This window comes from Rhea americana, unplaced genomic scaffold (genome assembly GCF_003343005.1).
Source record: "Rhea americana isolate MKP2758 unplaced genomic scaffold, rheAme1 scaffold_329, whole genome shotgun sequence".
NCBI classification, from domain to species: domain Eukaryota; kingdom Metazoa; phylum Chordata; class Aves; order Rheiformes; family Rheidae; genus Rhea; species Rhea americana.
This window is the reverse complement of record NW_028186456.1, coordinates 92211-118627: the sequence shown is the minus strand read 5'-3', so window position 1 is coordinate 118627 and position 26417 is coordinate 92211. Positions and strand designations below refer to the sequence as shown.

General features: G+C 38.6%; 1 protein-coding gene across 1 annotated transcript in view; it reads left to right on the top strand.

Moving 5' to 3' along the window:
* Positions 1-26417, top strand: part of PHEX (phosphate regulating endopeptidase X-linked) — a 104058-nt gene that overhangs the window by 35943 nt on the left and 41698 nt on the right. The window contains exons 10-12 of the mRNA XM_085310869.1: positions 3842-3935; positions 8265-8393; positions 11567-11668. Coding sequence (XP_085166995.1) covers positions 3842-3935; positions 8265-8393; positions 11567-11668 — 325 coding nt within the window. The remainder of the gene's footprint in view (positions 1-3841; positions 3936-8264; positions 8394-11566; positions 11669-26417) is intronic.

Below are 26417 nucleotides of genomic sequence, written 5' to 3'. Positions count from 1 at the left end.
ATTTAGCTTGAACTTGTGCCTTTAGCAGTACAGACACAGGTTTTTATGTAGTTATAATTTGATCCATGACTCAATTATGCATACAAAATTTAAGAAAATCTCAAAATTTATGTAAGGGATTTATCTTTATTAAAATGTCAATTAATTTGTCCATCTGTCTCATACTAAAGCTACCTGCATGTGTGGATTAAAATATTGTGGAGTTGTATAATTTTACATGCATAACTAACTTTATTCCCAGACAGGATACAGCATTGCTTAGCAGATATTTGTAAGTGCTGGTATAATTTTAACTGTCCCAGCAAACAAGCGCTCTACCACTTCCTTTGGGAGTGTGTATTGCAATAACAGTCATCTTGGTCCATCTTTGGTTACGTTCATCTTGGTTAAGAAAGGGTCAGCCTACACTTCTCTCTGTAACAATCACTTTGAAGTTAAAATAGGGGACTATGTACTGTAATCTTCCCAAAGGTTACAACAACAAGCGCTCTAGTCTCATCGGAAGTGTAGACGGGATTTGTGTGTTTTATTTTGGTGTTGAATTTCACTGCATGTGAAGAGGTCAACTTCTCTGAGCCTCAGTGACCTTATTTGTGGAATTGAGATGAAAATTACCCCCAAATATGTACAGCCAGCATTTTATAACTGAAAAGTGTTATTTTTAAAAACAAATGAAACCATTCAATATTTTAAGTTTGTATAGTTAGTCAAAACGGCAAAATAAACATGCTAAAAATGGGTAAATAGATTCAGATAAAAGATGAATTGTTCTGAAAATAATAACAAATAAACATTCTTCTGGGCTTTGAAATGAAACTTTTCCTATTGTTTTGTATATATTTTATGCATCTATGGATTCTAGTGTATTTACAGTCAGGAATTATAATCTCATCAGAGAGCTTGGATTTAGGTGGTGTCAGCTCTCTTTACCTGCCCAAATTAAAGTAAACCTCGATTAATTGTGGGATATTTCCTGAAATTGATACCTGCCTTTATCACTTATATCTGTTACAAAGCATTTTTAAATTATCATTGATACTTGTGGCTTTGCATAAGTCACCTTTTCAAAATTTATCCTTTACAAATTCCAATCATTCATTCATTACCAATTTGAACAGAGTTCCCCAACTTGGAAATAAGGATAAACACCTCCAAACACAAACATGAAGCACACAGAAAGGAGAACCATTTTTTTTTTGTTTGGTTCATTTTTTTTGTAGCAATTAAGCACTACCTTGTGACATGGACTCACTGCATGATAATGGTCTACTTCATTCAGTTTATTTTACCCAAAGCTTTTGATGGAAATTAAGTTTTTAAAACTTGTAATCTATAGGACTCATATAAATACTATTTTAGATTAACAGAATTGCTTCCTAAAAAACTGAAGGATTTGGTAGATGCTGCAGGAGCATGGATGCCAGCCAGCTCTGCTGAAATACCTGCGGCACGGAGTTGGGAGGCTGTGGAATTTATTAGGTCATTTACAAAACAAACCATAGCTGAAATCTTATAGGGTATTTTACTGTCAATGTTTAAAGGTGATAATGTATATGTTTCTGGTATTGTTGCTTAGGTTGGAATGCATTTTTAATGAACCTAAATATTATCTCAAAATGGTTTGATCATTTAATCACAGCTAACTGTGCTGGCTCTTGTAAGGTGCTATAGAGGTATGCTATTCATGCTAAAAAGCATTTGTCAGCTATATTTTATGATTATTGTGGGGATTTGCATGTGCTATGTGATATATCTGTATCCTAATGGAGGGGACATGCCTAGCGTTACACCCTGAGTTGCACGGGATGAATTCAGACCTGAGAGCCTAGGAAATCAAGTGGGAGGAGGAGGTATGTTTGCCATGGTGCTCTCTCTTTCCATGTATGCTCTGGAAAGTCTCTCTATGGTGAGAAGGATGAAGAAGAGTGTAAAAGGCAGGACTTGCAGCAGGCTGCTCATCCTCTAAGGCTGCTGCCACTGGCCCCAACCACTGGTTGAGAGTCCGACTTCATGGAGACAGTTAGCTGGTTAGTGGCATTAGTAGTGTGGTGACAGAGAGTGATTGCACTCTGTAGTTTTTCTGTTTTTGCAGGGTTGACAGTATTTCTAACCTTGCAGAATATGCAGACTTAACTGATTAGGAATGCAGATGCTTTGCCCAGACCACCACTGGCTGTGCAACTGTAGTACCTGTATACACAAATATGCAGACTTGGGCTAACTTCAGTCTGGCTCTTGTGCTGGCTTCAATCTGACTAGAACAGCTTGCAGCAATACCTGATGTTATAGGCAATGTTACAGACCGTGTGCCTTCCCAAGCTGCACACCTCTCTGCTTGATCAGAAAGTCATGTTTTCATGCTGTTAGTACCTCTGCTAGTGCTACACACGTGCTCTCCATGGTGAAATCTCACTTAAATGGCTGCGCTCGGCCAGAGGGATGAGGGTGTGATTTGCTCAGTCATTAATAAACAATATTCTGTTTAAGCTTGCCTTAAAATTCTCTGTTCTCACCTCATTATCAGCTCCCCAGCTCAGGGACSAAGAGTTTTAGCTTGCAGCAGTAGCATATCTTGAGCCACAGGCTTGTGTAGGTAGATCAGATCTAGGTTGGCAGCAAAATTCAAGTTACAGCTCGGGGGAATGCCGATGTGCAGACAATACTCCCACGAAATGAGTATATAACCAGTTATGATCTAGGCAGGAGACACATCCATAAGTGAAACTGAGGGAGTGACACTATACGAACAGCTGCACTGCTCCACTCGTACAGGGACTGAAGGCTGAAGAACTGAGTATTTTAGAAAGGAATTTGTTGAGACAGTTCATCACGGCATCTTCTGGTGCAACAAAGCAATTTTCCTCCATCTGGAAAGTTATTGTGGCCTGCCTGAAATGTTATGCAATGCTCAGTGTACAGCAGACAACTGGCCATAGCTTTAGAGCAATGACTGTTGTTGAAAACTGTCATCTGTAAGGCAAAATGGACATAACATATTTAGGCCATTAATGGACTTGTTTTTGAGACTGAAGTTGAACAGCTTATTTTGCAGTGCACTTTTACCTCATACAGCTCATGGTGAGCATGAAGATAGCTCAATTTTGGCTAGATAAATCCTCTAGTCAAGTGCTTCAGGTTTTAAAAAGGGGCATGGGTGTAAGGTCTCTGGGGAAGTTGGAACAAATTCTTCCTGGCTCTCTTAGCCTCAGTTTGCATGAGATTCTTGCTGCTGAGAATTCCCTTTTTGGTATTTCAGTTATCTATCTGTATAACATGAGCAGTAACAGTTAATACATTAACTCTGTGACCAGTAATTTTTTTTAAAGCAAGTTGATATCTCCTAATGAAAAGTACAAATATGAGATAATAGTAGTACTTAGTATATATGGGAAGGAAAATTATTTATTTTATTTCACGGTTACCGTTTTCCCATCCTAGTAATGAGGAAAGATAACATTCACTTTGATTTACAAGAGAAAGATCACTTTTCTTTCCTGTCTCCATAGAATTTTTATGCAATTACTATTATGACACAGTTCTTGTCACTTATGGAAAACATCTCCATGAAAAAAAGCATTACCCAAAAATGACATACTAGGAGATAGACTCATTATAAATATTCTCTAGAAGATGGTTATCACTATGCAAATACACATTAACTGGCTGCCATCATACAAATTCTTCTGTGTAATAGGGATTTATCAATTTGGTCAACACTCATTAATTTTCAAGGTGAAATTTCTAGCATTCAGTTTGAATGTTTGTAGAGATATTTGTGTGAGTGCTTTGCAGTGCATCATATGCATTTAAATGTCTCATAAAAATATGTCTAATTTAACAGGACTATTGCCAATTATCTGGTGTGGAGGATGGTTTATTCAAGGTTATTTAACCTCAGCAGACGCTTTCAGTATCGATGGCTGGAATTTTCTCGTGTAAGTTAATGCTTTTTAAATATTTACAATGGCACTATTCTCCACACTATTGTTTTCCATTGAAGCTGCTCTTTAGCATTGCCTATACATTTATGAAGCTTGAAATGTTTATCATACTGAATACACTTCTTGAGTAATTTTTTGGGAGTAGGGAGAAGAGATTTCATCTAAAACAATTAAGCCATACATATTATTTTGTATTACACTAAGGAAAAAATACACCTTTTAGAACAGRCTAAGGATTTTTGAGACCTCCCCTTTAAAAAGCTTAAATTTTTAATGCTATTGAGTCAGAAACTTAAAAGTTCGAAAGCTGTTCAGATTTGTGGCAGGTCTGTGGCCTGTGCTGTTCCTGCAAAGGAAACACATTTGACCAAAATCTAAGATTTTGAAAACCAATTACTTCTACACTTGCATGGAAACAGATATGGTAAAACAAAACTTTAAGATTTCATCTTCTCTGAGCTTGCTCAAACCTYTTTTGCACTCTTAATGCCAGCTATACAAATACACATGAGCCATTTCCACAGAGAAGCTCTACAGGTACCTTCCAACTCAGGGCTACAGAAGCCTCAAAAAACCAAGCATTAGAGTTGCTGCCCCAAGGCAAGCCATCAGAACTAATTAGCTATTAATTAGTATAGGCATTTATATATAAAACAGACATACTTGATGAAAAAACAGAGCGAYGATCTTCTGGGCACTGTGAAGGCTCTTTAAGCAAACCAAGCCTGAAACTGCACCCAAAAGGTGCTTTACCTCCTCCTTGTCTGCAGAGAAAGGCCAGACAGCTTATTGATAGTTTAGAAAGTGAGTATTTATTGTAATAAAAATTGGCTGCTTGGTGACAGTATGACAACAGGAGGCTGTTCTCCTCTCATCATGGTGCTGCCAGTGATCTGGCATGGCAGGATGGGTGCTCTGTCCTCCCTGGCCAGGCATGCAGATGGTCCATACTATCTTTCCTGAGTAGCACTGGAATAGTTTTGAGTTGACCAGATACCTAAAAATAAACTCCAGTAGCTTGTTGGAAACTATATAAAAAAATCATGTTACTCCTGTTAAAGATGACGTGTTCTTTATGCAAAAAGGTGAGAAACTGGCTGTCAGAATCACAGCCATAAGTGTCTCCCCTCCTGGGATGTTTCTTATTAGCCAGGTAAAATAGATTGTTGACCATCAACTGGTCTTTGAGAGTAATATTGTTATATGACAGGCAGAAAAATCCTTGGAAGAAGCCCCTAGGCTTTTTAGGTATTTTGCTTTTTGATATGCTAGCTAGCTACTGTCATTTTTCTGGGTACTTTCTATAGAAGCTAAAGGAGAAATTTAACTCAAGTTGATTTAATGCTTATTAATGTAATGTTTTCAAGGTTTCATGTAAGTGGTTGTGAAAGCTTAGGAACAGTACAGGAAGGGCAGTGAGTCAGCAGTGCATTCCCATTATCTGCCTCTGGGGCCTGGAGCTGTAGAGTTAGTTAAATGCAGTGAACAGCAATAGCTAATAGTTAATAGCTATAGTTAAGTGTGGTGAACAGCACAGCGAAACGGATTTCACAGGTCAGTAGAACGGCAGGATGTGAGAAACAGAGGTCCCAGGCAAACTTATTGTTGAGCAAACTTGTTTAGCCAGAGGCTGGAGGACCAAAACCACACAGGTCTTTCAGCATTATGAAGAGGACCCACTGACCTCTTGCCAGAGAAGTAACAAAAGCATTGAATAACTAATAAAAAGACATGTCCACAAGACTGAATCAGTGACCCTTAAAGTGAAGGATATATTTTATTTGTTCATTCGCAGTGAGCCTCACATGTCATAACTGTAATAATTTTTTCATCATGTTCTCATTTTCTATCAGTGGCTTTTATATCTTAAGTGTAAATCTTGGCATCAAGACTTTTAAACTAGCTGGCATTTTGCAAAGAGAGGGGGAAAAGAAATAACAAAGCTTTCGGAAAATTCTGGTTGAAATGTAGGCAAACCTGCTGACTCTAGAGAAAGTGTCTTGACTGTCAAATCAGCAGCTCCTCTGCATTGGCTATTTGAGTTTACCAAATGTGCAGTGGCTCTTGGGGAGATCAGTTAATTGTGTTGTGCAGCTCTGAATTGACTGGGAGGGCTTGAAAGCTACTATTTATAGCCACTATTACTACCTGGAGTACTGCATTTTAGAGTGTGCCATTAATATTAGGAGGATGATTTTGAGGGAGTTCTAGTTGGCTGTTGTAATATAAATATCAATAAACCATCTGAAAGATTGAATCTATTCTTCTCAGCTCTATTTTTATTGGTTGCCCAGCCTGTGTCGTATTTCTGCCTTCTTTATGATCAAATCTCCCTCATAATAATAATTATGTTGTAATAATAATATATCACACTCTAAAAGTCAGCTCTGCCTGCTGACTTTTTCTGTGCCTGATGCATAGTCAGAGCTTTTGGAAGAAATTTCAAGCTCTGATGACTAATGCTATGACTATGCTTGCTTCCCGGCATCAGAGAAAAAGCACCGTTTGTGTTTTTTTCTCTCTCTGGAGAAAAATTTTCTTGGTTATATTTTTTGAGTGCTATGACATATATGTGTATATATACACCTCACAGTATTCTCACTCTCTCTGTAAAATGTTTGAAGGATTTGGAAAAGGAGTTTCCAAATTCTTCAAGCATTTTGTAATTTTCATATTTGGCTCTATTTAGGAAATGATTATCTTATCATGTAGTGCTTTGCCTAATGTGGTTTTCTTATAAAAGCTGTGTTCTTTTTGTCATTCAAAATTTATTAGTGAATGTACAATATTAATAAAAGCATTTGTAAATGCAATTTGCTGGTATGAGTCATTGATTAAGCTTAATTACAGAAAATATAATGGAAAAAATCAGTCCTTGAACTACCAGAATATCTGACCTTCAATAGCTGAGGGTTGAGCTAGTCTGGAATTTTCCAATGAAATTCTGTTTGAGATTTTTCCTGTTGGGGGAAAAAACAAATCCAAAACCTTTAGTTTTGCCAGAAGATTAATCTTTGGTTCAAAGGGAGAGCAAAGACTTTGGTTCAAAGGGACTGAGGCAAAGGAAAAGCTCAGTAACTGCTAGGTCAGTGCTTAAGAGGTCTGTATAATCTGTGAGAGGCCAAAATCCTATTCTACCTGGCCTGGTCTACTGTTGACAGTAGCGCCTTTTCACACAGCAGACTGTATTAACTTTACTGGGCTGAGATCTCTTTTATTCTACGTATAAAAGCTTAGCAGAAACCAAAGGTTTCTGCTGGTCTCAGAATCCAAATCCACCTGAGGGGGAAAAAAAAAGGGGAGGATGGGATAAATTCTGAAGTCAGCATTAAGTTTACTACTTGCTTACATGGACATATCTTGCATTTTGTGTTGTGTGTATTTTTTTTTTTATGGACTCCTGACTTGTACCTCGACAATAAAGTATAAGGTTGATAACTGGTAAGAGACCCCAGTAACAACATTCTTCTCATCAAAACTGAAAACCCAAATAGCAACATGCTTAAGCTCTGTTTTAACATGTTTATTTGTGCATTGACCCTTCTTGATGATTTCATCAGAACCTAGAAGTATCTATTTAACTTTACAGTTTGGGTGGTAAAGTATACAAGCTTTTTTAGCAGTATCTTTCTGCCATAACATGGATGGTGATTCTCTGGGGAGAAACATGTATTCAGTGATCCTGATGATTCAAACATGTCTTCTCCTGAAAATAGTCTATCTGAGAAGGTACTGAAAGTACCTATTTATTTTACAAAGGCCATGGTAGTAGTAACTAGACTTGGCGAAATGACAAAAAGGTGTGGTCATCTACCTCCCAAATTTTAGATATGATTAAATAACACAGGTAAGTTCAGGACAGCTCTATAGAAGTTGTTTCATAAGGATTGACTTAATTTTCATGAGGTTCATCTCTCTAGACTTCTCCCCTCATCAATAGAGAAAGAGAAACTTTCCCAGGAGACATCTTGGTTCAGGGATTGTCTAGATCAGTCAATATCTCTCCACTGATTGCAGAGACACTACCAAGATTAGTCTGAAGTTAGAACTTGTAAAGGTCTTCCTATTAGTAAGTCTCTTAGTCTAGTCTTCCTAAGTTATTACCGCTATATTATTTCTAAAATTTTTGACTTTTCATAACTCTAGGGTCTTAAAGATTTGTCTTAGCAGTTGATGAAAATAGAAATAACTGTAAAATATCATTGCTATTATTTCATTTTGATAGCTGTCTAACAAATGTGCTTTAGACTATACCGTATAAACACAGACTTACTCTCCTTAAACAATATGATGTTATGACCTGTTACGTGCCCCTGCCAACAGATAATCCATGGAACCACAACTTTACTGCCTCAGTGGGATAAATGTGTGGACCTGGTTGAAGGTGCGCTCCCTTATGTTGTGGGTAAGATGTTTGTGAATGCTCATTTTCAAGAAGACAAGAAAGAAATGGTGAGTCCTCCTAATCAAGGAAAAAAATGAATAAATATCAAGAAGTGTCACTTTCTATCCATCTGGGCGCAGCCCATTCTTTCCACAGGGGATCCTCCAGACAAATATGTAGCCAAATCAAAACTGGGTTGAATTTTCACCACTAATTTGCATACATAATGACAAGTGATCGTGGTCAGATTGTGCAGGAACAGAGGTATTCGTGATGAAAGGTTTAATACAACTAGTGTAATTTAGTATCATAGAGTTCTGTGGTCCTAGTGTATTTACTGAGTAAGAAAATTGCGGTCAAGATTTCTCTGCTTCAGGGCCTACCCCCTTAAAATTGACTACACAACTTATGTAGTCAAAACAAGAAAACTGTATGTGATGCCTTCCCCAAATTAAGGGAGGCCTAGAGCCTCCCTGATCGTTGTAAATGATCATCCCAACTGATCATTTATATTTATGATTCAGAACTTTTTCACTCATCAGTGAAGGAAAATATTCTTCCGCACTACTGAGTACAAACTTTAACTAGACATTTATCTTCACTGTAAAACTTCAAGCATAGCTATGTTATCACTTCCCTTAATAATGTTTTCAAATGATTAATTACCCTTCACAATCAGTTATGACGTATTTCTCATTCAGATTTTTCTCACAGGATTTTTCAATATCTACTTTTCCAGCTATTGATTTCCCAACAGTGAATGGTTTAAAATTAACTAATATAGGTATTGAACTTAGTTCTTAGTGCAGAAGAGGCACAACCTTTTAGGAGACGTGAAAAAGCATCCTGCATTGGGAGAGGCAGCTATGCGATAGCTCTGCATAGCCCTGGCTCGCTAGCTTGAGTTTGTCTGACTAGTTTGACTATTTCCTCAACCTTACCTGGAGATAGTAGATGATGACTCTCAAAAGCAGGACTCCCTTTTAGACAGACCAACCCACTGATTTGATTTTGCAAAATCTTTACGCTATGTGTTTCCCTCTCAGATTTGCATTTCTTTTGTTATATTCCTTTCCTCTCTGAGATCCCACTTTTCAGTTCCCTGATTCTTTATGGCATTTGTAATGTGTTATTTGCCAATTCATTGGCAAAGACATTTCTGGGATATTAAATAGTATGACCTTTGTGCAGAGTGGGGCGAGAAGGACTACTGGAAATGTACCCTTTGTTGAGGGACAAACATTTCTTCATGTGTATATATATGAGGGTATATTAAGGAAAGCAGAGAGAAGTAGAGAATGATCTTCTGTTGAAATGTGACCTAATGAAAGTATCTCTTAGGATGCAAATTCCTTTCAGACCAAATCTTTGAAAAACTATGGAGTCTGAATTCACAGTGGCATCCATAGCAAGCAATGCTTACAAAATTTATAGTACAGATCACAGAATTGAGACTTATGGTGAACTTTCCATGAAGATAAAAATTAGATGCAGGTGAAATTTGTTGCAATCCTTTTAGGAGTGTGTTTTTTCAAGTTAATCATTTTTGCTATTTTCATTTTTGTTTCACAGGTTTTCCATTCTATTTCTCTTTCTTTAACACTGAGGAAACATTTGAAAAAGATGCTCGTATTTGTGCAGATTTTTTTTACTGGCTCGTGGAATGTAGCTGTCTATGATAAGCAAATCCTTAGTTATAGTTAGTGTGGGCTTTTTTTCTTTTTCCACAGGTTTTGTCACTGATGTTTCATACCTTGGCTACTTCTCTTTTTCTTTTTATCAAGAAAGACATTATTTGTGTCTAAATATAGCACTGCTTCTAACCTACAGTGCCTGCAGTGTTTCTTACAGCTACGCCTGAGCAGTTCCCGTAATAATTTTGATAGCAGGAATAGGTTTCTCCTCCAGCCCCCTGCAGCTACAGCTGGTGCATAAAGACTAAGTGTCCACCAAAGCCCAGCTGCAGAGCTCAAGTTTGAACTTGTGACCTCCAAATACAGGGAGTTCACCTCATTAGTGCACTAAGGTAATTGACTCAGTGCTCTGTCATCAATATCTTTAAGTTATCCTATTCCCTAGGATGCAGTTCAATTGAATGTTGGCTTAGAAAGAATGAATAATCAAAAGAGCTTTGCTATTTTTTGTATGACTTCACCACAAATAAACAACAGTTCCAGATTAAAACATACATGCAGATAAATTGTCGTATGTAAATGACAATTTAGCTGAAGGTAGCATTACTTGCCAGGACTTAGCCCACACCATTACTGACATTTCAGAGCTACCAGATCTACAGATTAAAACTATACATTCTTTAGTACTTGACATTTCTTTTTTTTTTTTAATATAGCATAACTGATAACACAAAGATCCAGTAAGTCTTTGCAAAATGTTTATTTATCACGCTCTGTGCTATCTCAGCTCTGATTCTGTCCATGTCTTTAGACGAATGTGATGATTTTCTTAGCCACAAGATAAGTTTCAGGGCTTTCTTTTATTTATTTATTTATTTATTTTATTTTTGGCTCTTGACATGCTTGTGATTTAGTATAGCAAAAAGGTTGTGCGGTTTCCGAGCTTTGCTCAGATGCAAATTATCACGGGTGGTTCAAGAGCCCAAAAGCAGCCAAGGCTGCTGAATGTTCTGAGCTGTGGCCTCCATCTCCTCAGTAAGCAAATTATATGCTTCACAAGTAGAACTTACTGGGTGAATATTTGAATGCTGTTTTGTATTTGGATCATGATACTGTCAGCCCAAATTCAGTTCTCTTTGGCAATATTAATGAGTGTCTTAAATGACATGAACCAAACAAGGCTACAGATGCTCTCTACAGAAAAGTCTTTTCTTGTGTAAATACCTTGCAGCTGACTCCTTCTTCTCTATGGGCTACTGATCCAGAAGTAAAGTGTAAAAACTCTCCCCAAATCACTAATTCTGGCAGTATATATTATGACTGCAAGAAAGACATTCTCACAATTGTGACATAAAAAGATTCATCAGTGGATAGGTTGTGTGATACTGCTGAAAGAAGAGAAAATGACAAGAAACTTGTCTTGACATGAAGTATCTGAGGACTGGAGAAAGAAAAGAAAACAATCTTCAAGAAGGAAGAGGACATAATGTCAGATCTGGAATCATTCGTGGTCTTACCATATTCATCATTCCTGCATGCACTGAAACTTTTCTTATAATCATTCTGCCATAATTTTACAGGGAAGGGGGTTGCTATGTGTTTTGCAGATGGAGGAGTTAACTGAAGGAATTCGCTGGGCTTTTATTGACATGTTGGAAAAGGAAAATGACTGGATGGACTCTGAAACAAAAAGGAAAGCTTATGAGAAGGTAATAAATATATAGTGTGTAAAATCTTGTCACAGTGAACACAGTGGAAATTGTGATTTAGCTTGAATGAAAAGAGAATGTCATGGACCACATTCGCTGTTCCAATATTTATCCATTGTTTTATTTGTGAAGGGACAGTTGCCTCTATTGTTTTGCTAGAACCTAAGCAATCTGAGCCCCTGCTTCTGCCCAAAGTTATTTTTGTTAGTTGTTCTTCCTCCCTTTCCTCCGTCTGGCGCTGGCTGATGTAGGCTGCGAGCTGAGTTCTGATTTGCCTCTACAGTGCATTTCTTAATGAGGTTTACATCTGTGATCGGGGTATTAGGTGTGGCACCAAGCTATAAAATAAAAGTATCTAAAACATCTGTGAGAGTTCAGGGTGTTTGGTGTACAGATGGGGCTCCAGCCTTGAAGGGGATATAAGAAGAATCCATAACTGGTACCTTTGCTGATGTTGTCATGGGAAGCCCATCCTGAAAACCAGTTTCATGGAGGAGGTGACCATCCCAGCTGAGTGGCCATGTCTTGATAGATGGATGCAACTTATGAGGTGTTGTAATCGAGGATGGCATTACCTTTCCTGATAGCTTTCAGGTGGAGTAAAAATAAAATGTGAGGGTAAAGGCAAAGACAAGAGGAACTCAAATCTCCCAGACCCTTTTAGTGTTTTCCACCTTTATGTCATGTGATACATGGAAAGGGAGCTCATCCAAATGCTGTGCCCCTATAGCAGCAGTCTGGAGAGGCATGAACATAGAATAGTGAAGGGAAATGCATAGGACTCTTTGCATTTGTTGAGGCACTGAATTAGAAAATACTCTCTCTGAACAAATTTGTGTGCTGAACTGTTCCTGCATGCTGTGTTTGAATAAAAATAGCAGTGTTTTGATTTAAAAACAGTCATGGACTTCAAAACTTTTCTGATAATTCTAGGGAAAAGGCTGTTGAGACATTTTATTATTGGAAAGTTTTAAATTCCACATATAGCCTGTTCAAATTTTATACAGTGGTGCACTTCACAGAGTTGCAAATGAAATAGAGCTGGGTGAATAGACCACCAAGCTCTAAAGTAGGTGAAGGGTAGTAAGATGCAATTTTTCTTGCTAACCTCATGGCAAATGGACTGCAGTTATTATTTCTTACTGGCTGTGATGCTTGTTTGTTTCCTAAAAGAAACCCTTAGAAATATAATGATCTTTATTTTAGGTATTTGACAAATTAGATGCGGACTAAGAAAAGGAGGATTTTGCATTCATTTCCTTAATAACAATATACCTATAAAGGTATATACAAGTCAGATGTTTTTGTAGCAAACAGTCTACTTAATCAGCTTGTTCAAGCTCTGATATCTGCCTTCCAGCAGAGAAACAACATAAATATTGCCAGAAATTAAAAACTCTCTAAAAGACTCTTCCTTTCCCATCTTAGAGAAAGTGCTATCCAGAAGACAAGTTACATCTTTTGTGGGTGAAGGTGCCTGATTCCTTCTGTTGACTTGTTTAGGAAGCTTATGGTATTTTGCTCCCAATTTAGGCATCTCAGTTAAGTTTTTGAAGTTAATGGGGTGAATCAGGGCCAAATATGCATGAGAAACTAGATTCAAGCTGTACAATAAAAATACTGCTACATGCCATAGTGCTATGCATAGCAAATGGTTTAAATCCATTCTCACTAATTTGAAGAACAATTTTCTGGTTTTCTGAAATAGAAACAGGATTAGGCTTATAAGACACAAGCAAATGTTACATAATGACTTAGTGCAGTAACAAGGATGTAGTAACAGAGCATTCTTGAGGAATACTTTTTATTAGAAAGAAATGGTATCTCCACAAGCATGTGCAGGGCTTGGCAGGGCTGATGCCTTGTGTTGGAGACAAGAAGGTATGTATGGTATATGACTTAAAATATTATGGTGAAAGTGAAAAAACAAAACTATACTTTAAGCTCTGACTGACATATGGTACAAACATTTTGAAATAACTCTTAGTGCATATTTCATTGTGCTTTTTTTTCATGATCAGAATGACTCCATGGAACAATAATTTATTTTAAACTAGTGGTTTGTATACTCTAGGCACCAATGACAAAAGGATTCAGGTGCTTTATGAGAAAAGATTGGCTTCCTTCCCCAAAAGATGCACTGAAAGCAAGGCACATTGGCTAGGATTATTTAGGACTAGAGATTGCAAGTTTAAATTCAGACTTGTGGAAATTGCTACTTTGCTGGAAGTCAACAGTGTAGAGAGGCATTCTGGTAGATTTCCAGACTGGGGGTAAAATGTGTGGTGCTGGGGGACTTTTCAGATTTGCTCTTTGTTTTGGGCACTATCCAAGGAGCATCCAGCTTTATGACTGAGGACAGTGGGATGCTGCAGGTAACTTCTTTTAGATGAAAGGCCAGAAAGGACCCTTTAGTTTGAACTTCTATATCAGCAAACTGTAGCATTTTAGCCAATTATTGCTGGATTGAGCCCAACACCACATAATATAACTGTTCCAGTTTTCTATGGCTATTAAAGCCTCCCTGGAATTTTGTGATTATGATATTCTTCTTGGAAACAAATTTCAGTCCTGTGTGATTATCTTCTGCTTATTTCTATTGCTAGAATTTAAGATGCTACATATTTTATTATTAGTTAAGAAAGTGAATTGCTAGGTAAAGAACATTTGGGTTTTTTATTGTTTTTTTCATCAGTAGCTGTGAAAGGTTTTTGTCAAAGGAGATTAGACCTCATTTCCAGTTTATGGATGAGAAACTGAAGCAGAAAACAGCCCTGGAGTGGTTGGGCCTAATGTCAGAGCTTGGGCCGGAAATACTTTACAGTTTTTCTAAATAGCAGATCGCTCTATCCATTCAGGCACATCGTCTCTTCTAACTCTCTTCTGAGTTGCTGCCTGTAGTATTACAGTGGAACTGTATGTTGAATGGAAATGGCTGAGATTCATGTGTAGCTTTCTCTCAATATTTTTAAGCTTAGTGCCTTCTTGAATTTGCAGAATGCTCTGGTAAGAAAGCAATTTTCTTTCTAGAAAGAAAAGAAAGCGTTCTTTTGTTTACTGGTCCTGCTTCATGTGATCAGTTTATTTTGTCATTAGCCCTTTCTTTAACCTAGGGCACGTTTGAGTCATGAGCAAACTTTTTACCCATTTCCTGAAAGAGAAATAAGATCATTACAGGATCTGGATGTCTCTATTGTGAGCATGTTCCTAGCGAAACATCTCATCTCGGATGTCTCTTCTGTTCTTCAAAGTGATTGTACTCTCCCTTTAGATGACAATGCTGTACTGCAAAAGACTTGGCAGACTTTAAAGTGAATAACTGCAAATCCTCTCCGTGATAGGGATACTCACTGTTTTGCATGTTTTCTGCTGCCTGCTGCTCGGCTGGTCCTCACCTTCTCCTGTGCACTTGACCCAGACCAACCTTATATTCTTTGCTTTCTGATGCTTTGCTATCAAAGGGACCATTGACTTCTGGAGGACTTACAAAAGGCCCTTGGGTAGAATCGATGCTTGGGTTTTGCTTTAAGCAGCCTGTCAACTCCTTCTAAACACTGAAACATTTCTCAGTCTATGCGTCATTGTGTCAGTTTTGTTGTTTTAAGTCACTCAGAGAGGATGCCCAAATGCTACTTGTTCAGTTCCTCTAATATGATGAGCCCAATCCACATTAAAAAGGATCAAATCAACGAGTATTATTCCATGTGACACAGGGAACAATTTTCTTGCAGCCTTAATTGCTAAGAATCATCCTCGTAGTCCTTGTATGCTTAGGAGTTAAAGTTTGTCTTTCTCTTTGTAATAAGACAATATAATAAGATAACATCTAATAATTTTATCCTCTCTTATCCCCTTCTATTCTTCTCTCCCCTTCCCATGATAGAGATCATCTGAAAGCCACTTACAAAGAAAGATTTTAACAGACTTAGGTAGTCTGGTCTGGTTTATCGTGCAATTCTCACCTAATTCTCTGGATGGAGCTCATGCTGCTTCCAAAGAAGCTTCGATTTGGAGACCAGAATTCAGCACTGAGCTATGATGTGCTGTTTTCTGCCCTGTCCTTCCTCCTCTTCTCTGTGCAAGTCTTACATTTTTTTACTCTGTATTTGATTATAATCAGAAACCTGTTTAAACTGTCCCTGTTAATCTCCTGAATTTTCAGTTGAGATTTCTGATTTTTTTTTTAAAGTCCTATTCTTTCTCTTTTAACATCTCTCTTTTCTAAGGGTCATTAAATTTTTCCTTTGTTTGAAGAAAAGATAATTCAACTGAATGCAACTGCAAGGATGTGTTCTGGCAATAGTCTTAAACCATGTTCTGTATAAGTTATATAAGCCACGCAGAAAAATGTTCTCATCAGTTGCTCTTGTGCTGGGCAAGCTCTGAGTCACCTTGCAGCCATTGCAAAAGCTGGCAGATGAGGAGGGGAGGGAAAGCAAGGAGGCCTTTATTTTCCTTATAATGAAAGTACAGACTGCAGAGGCACTCAAATGATATTGGCAGCTGTGTATTGTAATGGTGGGCCGCAGGGAAAAGGGGAATCCACAGCTGAAACTCCATTGAAATGACTAGTGGGAACAGGACTCTCGTCTTTAAAATGGTAATTTATTGCTGCTGTTCTTCAAAGAATAATTCGATGGAAGATCATCACTAACATGTAAAATTATTCAATTTCCTGGGCAGGAGCCATTACTTTCTTAATCGCTTTTTTTTCCTTCCTAAAATGCCCTTTGTTCTTGGGTTTAACTAAAGGCTTGAAAAAGAGACTTCTACACAAAAGAAGTCTAGAAAAAACACCCCTTTTTTCCTGAAAGTTTGCAAATATCCTGTAAAATAGCCTTTACCTTTGTTGGTTTGCAATACTGTTTTTAAAGCATGGATGACAAGCCAAAAAAACTTGTTTTTCTGTAATAAGATTTTTCTGTAACATTATTAACCTCTTTAGATCATGGAGCACAAATCCCAAGGTCACTGCACAATCATTTTTTGCCTACTGAACTTGCCTGCTGCTTGGCTTTATTTCTCTCTGAGGAAGTTGTATACACAACATTTGTTCTCTTTTCATCTTTCCAAGTCTGAAGATTGAGACAACAGAACCACAGGAAAACACAAGCATAATGCTTAGCTATGTGTCTCTCTCAGGCAGTGTTAGGTATCTTTGTTTAGCCTAAGGGGTTTGTTCTGTGACTTTGGAGAGCTGCAGTAAACTTCCCTAGACAATACAGTGTAATTTAAGCCACTAGCCCTTAGGAAATCAAGAGCCATCTGTAAAAACCCCAATTTAACAAAATACAGGTACTTAAAATGAGGTACCTGTTTGCAGGTTATCCCACTGAGGCCATTCACTTCTGAACCTGGAATTTGCTGGCCATATTCAGCCCTCCAGTCAATTAGCTGCGTCCCTGCCATGTTTCCCAGCTCTCTGTGATCCCTCTCTCTTCATGGCTGGATGATTTCACCAAGAACATGACAACCATACTCCTTGGAGCAGAGGCCTGATGTCTGGCTCGGACAGTGGCCAAGCAGCAGCAGATGTTCCGAGATGAACATAAGGACAGGGGAAGCATAAAGTGGTACGTTTATGCTATCCTCCCCGGCCTCTGACAATCTGCAGCTCAGTTGCTTACTGAGCTACAAGCGATGCCTTCGAATTTCTTAGGATTTTTCAGCTCTGAGTTTGTCTGGTGACTTTTCAAACCTGTGTCAGTTTTATCATCCACAGCTTCCTCTGGCAGTGAGCTCCACTAACTGTGCTTTGTGTGAGAAAATATCTCCTTTTGTTTGTCTGGAAAATGTCTTACACTCTTCCTAAGCTGTTGTAGTGGGAAAAACAGAGAATCTTTGTTTTCTGTTCTTCTCTCATGCCTTCTCGTGTACTTATAACTCTGGCATTGCATTATGTCCAAGGCGTACGGAATCTACTGCATATATTCAAATAGACTGTTCACGATGTATTAGATACAGTTGTAAAGTATAGCTTTTCATTAAGATTGAGGCACACCCAGCCAGAAAGGCCAGACACCACAGCTCCAGGAGCTGAAATTAATCTTGCTTAATGCGATGCTAATTTTTCACAGAGATGACAAAGCATTTAGTCTTGAGAATGGTCATTAGGTGCTCAGCAATAAGAAAAATGCTTTTTGTGCCTCCTGGGATCTGTCGACCTATCCTATGCAAAATAATTTTTCTGGAAGGAAGGCCAACATGAGGCTGAAAGAATGATACTTCACAAGGAGAGAGGGATGGAATTTCAAAAGAGAATATCCCAGACACCTTTCACCTTTTTTTTTTTTTTTTTTTTTTTTTTTAGATGACTTAATATCTTTGTTCCAAAAATGTCAGAGAACTTCAGAAAGTATAAAACTGCATCGGAACATTAGTAGGATCTGCCAGACTTGCTTCAAAAAATCAAGGAAAAGAGGCAGAAATTTCCAAAGGCATTGCATTGTGTTTAGACACTTTATTCCCGTTCAAAAGCCAATGGGAGTGAGTGCTTATCTCAAAATTTACTGTTTTCATTAGAGGGAGATTCAGATCTGCTTGCAACAACTTTTGTCATTTTCTAACTGGAAAGTGTACTTCTGTTCCATGCCGACTGAACCTGAGCTATACATTTCTTTCTATGGAAGTGAACTTTCTGAAATTAGTGGAGTCCTTTTCTGGGGTACTACTTTGATGTAAAAATTAAAGATTAAGATCCTGCCTGTGTTGTGACAGCTTCACTGCAGGGGTCAACGAGCCAAGTCTTCTGGTATGTTGAAACATGGGTTGGAGTTCAGAAGAGGCAGCCACATTTTAACTGGTTTACTACAAGCTTATAGTTCTCTTAGGCATTAAATGTATTACCAGGAGCTTATGTTCACAGTGTAACTCATCTTTCTCCTATGGAGTGCAGGAATGGGTGAAGAGAAGTGGACAAATTGACAGGAAGCAAGAAGGAAAGTATATGCTGTATATATTTCTAACCTCTAGTTTAGAAATCACGTAGGGATTTAAAAAGTTTGCTCTACTTACTTACTTTGGAATTTGGCCCAGGACACTGAATCCAACACTCCCATGCCTTCCCTGAGATATCTGTTTGGAAAATGCCAATGTTAAGGGCAACATTTTTCAGCTGGAAGATAAAGAGAATGAAAGATACTTTCCTTGTAGTGAGAAAATGTTCCATGCTTTTCCTTGAATAAAAATAAATTTTCACTTTCCATCAGTGAATTTTTTTTGAGTCAATTTCTTATTTTTCATCAGACTTTTTAATTTTTAAACTCAAACAATAACCTCTTCCACATCCCAAATTTAATTTAACCTCCTCAGGAGTACTCGATTTTTCTGTTCAGCAGCCACAGGAGATGTTCTTCTCCCTTGGCCAGAGCTGAAACTAATAGCCACAGCATGTTTGCTTATCTCTTATCTCTGGGGTTAGATCACTGCTGTCAACTTCTCCCTTGTTATCTGGCTGCTGCTTCTGCTCACTCAGTTGTACAAGGATGTCAGTTCCATTAATAACCTGAGCACCATGCAAACAGATAGTGGAAAACAGGTGAAGGGAAAGGAAATTGTATTTAACGCTGATCTCACAGCTGTCGTTTTTCAGACTCCGTCACAGCTCCATAAGGCCAGGATGGTTGCGTGACATCAAAGCATTTGTGACAAATCTCATGCTCAAAATAGAAGGAGGGAGACAGAAAGATGGATGGACACATATTCACAGGCTCATAGGAACTGGGATGAATCTGAAGCTTTTGTGGCAGAAATGCAATGCAAAAGTGCAGGTATGCTAAAGGCACTTAATTCTTCCAAAGGGCCAAGAAGTCCTACCTCAGTGACCCCTGAAAGTCTGCCTGAAAGACATTTTTAGCTTTAACTTTTGTGTTCTTGTTGTGTTACCAAGGAAAATTACCATCTGTAGAGGAATGACTGTGAAGAGAGTGCGGCACCCTAGCTGAACAGTAATACATATTGAGGCATGAGGGAATCCCTTTTCTATTTGGAGGGGGAGTTTGTGAGGGCACAGCTAGGTATCTACTTGAATTCTCTCTTTGTTTCCAATAGACCTGCAATTCCTAGTTTTAAATACAGAGACAGGTAGAGATGGTACTAGACTTGCATAAACAGAAAGCTCCAGTGTTATCCTACTTTTCTGCCCCATGAATCAAATTCCAAGGGCCACTGACTCTTCCAGGCAGAAGTCAGACTAACAGCTGTTTAAGAAGGTGTAGTGTGCTTGTCTTCTTCTGTTCTCATATGCACCTGGAAAGCCCAGGCCCCCAAGTTCTTTCTCTTACATTTAGGTCTGGACACAGAGGGCCAGCTTCAGTTCTGCAGCGTGCAGTAAGGTGAGACTAGCTAGCCGGCTCTGACTTAATATCTCAGGCTGATTTAGTGGGCCTGCTTAAACTACTCACTCCTCAAACCCTCCATCCTAATCTTCTTTTGCAGCTTTGCTGCCCTCGTAGGAGAGCTGAATGGCTCTCTGAATTCATGACAAGCCTTAGTTTATACCCTGGTGCAATCTTCTAACAAGCTGCATGTTCACTGCTGTGAGTGGGCTGAAGGGGCAGCCAGGATCAAGTAACCCTGCCAGCTGTCCTCCTTGCTTGGGAGGGTGAACTGAAGCCTTCCTTTCAGTCCCATTCTTTTTTTACTGGCACTTAAAAGAGAGACTTGCTCTCCACCAGAGACCCACATAGCACTCCTCTTCATACTAGGTATCAGGTTATTTCACTGTGTGTGGCAGCTGAAAGCCATTTAATAGGTAGTTTCATTTGGATCCATATATATGTTGATATATATGCAATATATATATGCAGATTATGAGTGCAAACTCACAGTGCTTTTTGGTATGTATATTCTGCTTTGCCAGTCATTCACCTGCTTGGGGAAGTTTTTTACTAGACATTATTTGCTGCCCAGGAGACCATTTAAAAAGCAGGTTTCAAATGTGGCTACAGCAGAATAAGTTTAGAATGTGATTCACTAAGCTTAAGTTCAAATGGTTATTCAAAAAATATGCTGTGGAGTAGAGGTGGTAATTTGCAATAGTATAAATGACAATTAGGCACCTAATTTCTCTTGACTTTCAGTTCAGCTTTGATATTTAATTACTGTTGGTACCTTTGTAACCTTTCTCTCTGCTTGGTCAGCTTTTTAGGTGTTACGGCTGTATCTTAGTTCAGTGTACAGCTCTTCACTCTGCGAGGACTTTGACCTTCCCTTGATTGCTTGTAGCTCAGACCAGCCATTTGGCTGGGCTGGATGTAAGCTTCTCCAAGACTTACATATGCACATGCCCAAGGCATGGAGAGGAAAGTTGCTGAAGTAACTAGGAAGATGCAAGAAGCTACAACAAGATAGGCTGCAACTGCAGTGCAAAGCCCTTGGTCTCCAAGATTGAGCTATCCAGGCTCAGAAGTTTTAGTAGCACTTTTACTTCCTTGGGTACTGTGCTAATCATGGAGGTCTGTAGAAAAATTGTGAAATGTTAAATGGCTCTTCAGAATGCCTCAGGTACTAGTATTGTTAGACTTTACCTTCAAGGGACTTTTATAACAAGGAGATCATTAGATTTGGGAAGCTGCTTCCTTACTGGCCTTTCAGAAGTTAGGATGCCTGTCTAAAAATAAAGGCTTTCTCAGCTGCCTTCGTTTGGAAGGGAAGCTGTGACAGTTTCCTAGGTAGTAGATGGGTTCCATCATAAAATGGTTCCATCAGGTATAGATAAATAAATACATAAATGTAGTTATAAGTTGTTTAAATACAAATATTTAAAGATTTTGAAGAGAGAAATTTGGTCTTGAGTAGAAAGCAGAGTATTTTCTGTATATGTTTCCTCTAAATATACTCAAGCTTCCATTTTTGTCTCTGTATACACCTTTTTTCTCCTCTATAACTACACGGTAGGGACAACAAATAGTGGCATCATTATTGCTGCTCTGCACATCACAGTCCTTGTTCAAGCAAAAGGAATTTCTTTCCAGAGACAGAGAAAACCTCAAATTCTGAGCAGAGTAATGTTTTCGTTTAAAACCAAAATGAGAACTGATAAACTAGTCTCTACCATGTGTGACTCCAGCTATATCTAGACTTTGAGCTTGGTTTGTTGCTGTGTGGCTAGAAATGAGGATTTTTCAGATTTTATTCATGGTGGGGGTGATGAGAGGAAAGCAGCTCTGCAACCTTTGGTAGGCAAAGATAATCTTGAAAATGTTAAATGAATATAAACTGATGCAAACAGACACTGAGGTCAGAACTTGTCCCTCTCTGGAACAAGTTATTCAGTTTTGCATAAAATTGCCAAGAGAAACTCTGCGATAACTCATATCCCATACAGCTGTGATAGGGACAGAGATTAGTTGCTCCCTCCTTGTCCCTGGGGCTGACTCTCTCACCGTCTGTGTTACAGCATTCAGAGCCAAAGTTCTCTTTAGTGCACCAGACTTCACAGGTCCTCTGGGACTTTTATTTTGTCAGTCTGCGCTATTTTTTGTTAAACCTGCTGCTATCCCAGAGCTCAAACAAAAGCAGCAGAAAAGATTCTGCAGCAAGGTATGCACGTTTCCAGCAAGGTGTGGCATGACAGCAGTGGGCAGTCAGATTGGCTGATAAAGAGTATTAGGGGTGAGCAATGAAGTGAGCCCAGGAAAGAATTTCTACAAAAAATGCAATGTAGTAATTTCGCAGCTCACTAACATGCTGAAATCCAGTCAAAGGTGTCTTTATTTTTATATTTGTCACTGCAAATCCTCAGGATTCTGGTGCAAAATGTATTGGGTAAGTGTATCTAATGTGATTTCAAAAGATAGATAGAAAAAGGATGTTGAGGTTATTTTGGAGGGTTTTTGCTTGTTTATGTGCATGTTTGTGTATTTTTTAAAACAAGTGTCTTGGAAAACATGGAGCAGTACGTGAAAATAAGGACATGAGGTACAGTCTTCTGAGGTACTAAGGATATGGCTAAGTTTAACTCTGGTGCATGAGCTAGAGAGCTGCATTAAAGGCGACGTGTACCATGGCCCCAGTGCCATGCTAATGATGGTCTGTCCCTTCAGAGCACGACTGTTTCACTTCTGGCTTCTCTGAAGTGCAGCCGGAGGAGCTCCTAGCTGTTTGCAGTCACATCCAAGTAGTCACACTTAAAATGACTAAAGTACAGAGGAATAACATGCAGAAATCTCCGTGCTGGCAGTGGCCAGTCACTGGTGACACAGTGATGTGCTGACGCAGCTGTCCACCTCTGGTTCTGGAGCTAGCGCGGGTGGTGTCTGTTTGGTTGTCTATGCACCATCCTTTCTTCTGGTCCACAGATGTGACCCCAGCTCCACTGAATACTGCAGGCTCTTAAAACTGCCTTTGGACAGTAGTGCTTTGAGGTTAAATAGATCTTTTACTGGGTGCATCAGTTGTGCTGTTCTGCTGTATAAGTGCAGAGGGACTGGATTAAGGCATTTGTCCTTGACTCTCCTATGGGAAATTGTCTGTCCTGGCCTAGTCTTGGAGGATTTGACTCTTTACAGTGGACTCACGTGGCTGTAAAGTCAGGTGGCATGAACTGGTCACATCTGCTCTACAAAGCATTTGGCTCTGTCTCCCTTTGGGCCCATGTGTTGTCCTGAAGATATAATTATTATTTCCTGTGCATTTTTACAAGCTAGATGTTTGAAATAATGTCAAGGCCAAGGGGCAGATTACAATGGTAGTGTTTTTAATCATATTCAGGGTACAAGTTGTATTTCCTAGAATGTGGCATGAGGTGATAGGCAAGGATACATCCCGCTATACTTCTGGGATAGTGTTGGAGGACTGTGGAGGTAATTCAACCCGGTGTGACCTTAACAACATCTGCTGGGAATGGTTCCTGGGGCATACTGTCCCCTGAATCCTGCTAGAGAGTTGTTTTGGAGACCATCTGTTGGTAGAGGCCAAAATCATTCATTTTCCTCCTTGGCCGTGTTCCATTTAGCAGTGTGACCATGAAGCATGTCCCAGACCAATGACACTGGAATGAGCCACCCCAACTGTGGGGAGACCAGGAACAGACATAGGACAATCTGAGAAAGTATCATGGTGCTGCATGTGATTCCCAGGGTAGGTGGGAATGTGTGTGTCTCACTGTAACTCTTTCACCTTACTTTTGAGGAGGAGACCCTACATTTCTTACTCAATTGGAATCATGGAGTTAGTCTGTCATTAAAAAATGGCAATGTGGAAAAAAAGAGCTGAAATCTGAGGAGAAAGTATGAGAACTCTCTTGTTTTTCTGTTTTATGTTTAACTTAGAATATACTTAATGTTGTTGGGGGTTTGGCCAGAATAAAAGAAAATCAGCAGTAAATTTAGTGTACTTGGTAAATCAAGTAAGCGTCATTATTTCCATCTTCTGTATTGGGAAGCCAAGTCAAAAGGATGAGGAAATGGAGGTCAGTGGCCTTGGAACGCCCCCTGCATTTAGCAGCTGCAACCACAAACTACTTCTAGCAATGCTTTCTCTTAAAACTGGAGAAAATATTTCAGATTTACAACTAGTAAGCAGTCTGATATACAGTGCACTGCTTGGTATGAAAATTAAGGGTAAAATCTTGAAATGTGCTTAGCTTTGGCAATATTCATCTCTCTCTCAAAGTCACTAACAATTTTATTGTTGGCTGAAGCAGTGTTTGGTTAAAATTCTATCTGTATATATTCATTGCAGATATCATGCAGATATCAGGTAAATAATAATCGTCATTAACTGTTTGTTGAGACTTTTTTTGTCTGTGTATCTCCAGTGAAAAGCAGATACAATTATTAACGCTCACAAGCACATGAAGGATCCCCCCCATCCAAAACTTTCTACCTATAAACAAAAGCCATATATTAGAATTTAAGTGGAGCTGTTGGAGTAGCGTTATCAAGAAACGTGCCTTTCTGTAGTCTCTGCTTTCTTTGCATTCTCATTGCCCAAGGATGGCTTGAGATTCTTGTGTTTGTTTTCCAAACAGTTACTCAAGCCTTTTCGTATTCATCAATTCAGATTTTTTTTGTCATTTGGTCAGATGGGGATAAAACAAACTTTTAAGATTTTGATCATGTAACCGGATATATTGATTCCCTGAAGTCAAACTACAGCTTTCATTCAAATTTGTGGAAAGAATGCGTCTAATCATTTATGCATTGTATAATCACAGAAGAAGATGTACTATTTTACATATAAAATATTGAATCATGATAATTATAATACAAAGGCTATAAATGTAAAATGGAAATAAAACAAACTGGATGAATATTTTTAATGCAGGATTAGTTTCAACTAAAAAATTAACCTCAGTGGAACTAGTGTCACAATGCTTGAACCAATCATTATTTCAGAGAAGCAGAAGCAGAATGGATTTAGGACAGGAAAGAACGACACATTGATGTAAAGTGTTGCTTTATTTGTGCTTCTGTGCATGTTGGGCCTACTGAAGTTTTAGGTGCTTACAACTTAATATTGACTATGATAAAATTATCTTGTAGATAATTAGTGAATATGAGGATTTAATGTGTAATACTAACACTTTGCTTAGCAAATTTTGTGTGTTCTTTTCCCCCTGCTTTTTCTAGAATGGTAATGTTTGGCCCCTTTTATAAATGTGGTGGGTAATATTTTTTTGTTGGGGCTTTGACTTAAAAAGATGATTCAGAGGAAATGGTAAGTTAATGTAACACATAATCCCTTTCCTGTTCCTTCTCCATTTTCCCATGTCCCGTCATGCGTTCCCAGCACTTATCTTGCACAAGCTACAGCATTCACTGGACCATCTGTGTTGTGGTTCAACTCGCTAATATGGCAGAGAATTAGCTGGGAAAAAAATTGAATGCATTTCTACTATATTAGTGAGCTGAGCAATCTCCTGAAAAGGTTTGCCAGGCACCTAAGGTAGCTCAAAGAGATTGTGGAACTAGGCAACAGGAGCAGCAGCATGGACAGCAACATGAGGGGCAAGGTAGAAGAGTGAGAAATTGAACATTATTTTTGTTTTGGCGGCACAAAGTTGTTAGATTCATTTGCTTGTGAAACCACAGCCTGTACTTAACTGAAAACAATTCTTTGTGTATTTGATGCCATTATATTTTATATTTCTATTGTGTACTAGGTGTGGTTATTTACCTAACTATCTATTGCAAGAATGGAGCGATAACTTTATTTTCCATGTTCGTAACTAGTTAATTTAGAACAGCCAAAGTAATTATCAAAGTACAGGGGAAGACAGGGAAAAGGGATATGGTGTAGTGTTAATTGGTATGTGAATCATTTATTAAATGAAACACTAGCTCCTAAAATCTTGAAAAAGTATGCTTGACAGGTTCAGTCTTTCGTGATTCAGACATATGAAAAGAAGGTTAAGACAAAGTTTAAGAATAGACACAATAGTCTGATGATCAGCTATATTCTCAAGTGTGGATTCTAGCTGGCTTACTGCAGATCAAGTGCTCTAAATAAATTATCATTTCAGACCAAGCAGTAAAAGAGTTTGTGTTTGCACTGCTACTTCACCTTTGACTGCAGTTTGCAATGTTCAAATCTCTGACGTCTCATATGGCCCCTGCAGAGGAAATAAAATACTTGATTAAGATGGGCCCAATCCAGATCCCACTGAAGACAGTGAGTCATTTTCTCTTGATATCTGTAGAATTTGGCTTTAGCCCTGTGATGGAATTTTTCTATGTTTTACTAAGATCCATCATCCTATTTTCCCAGTTTTTCTATACATAAAACCTAAATAGATGCAGCAATA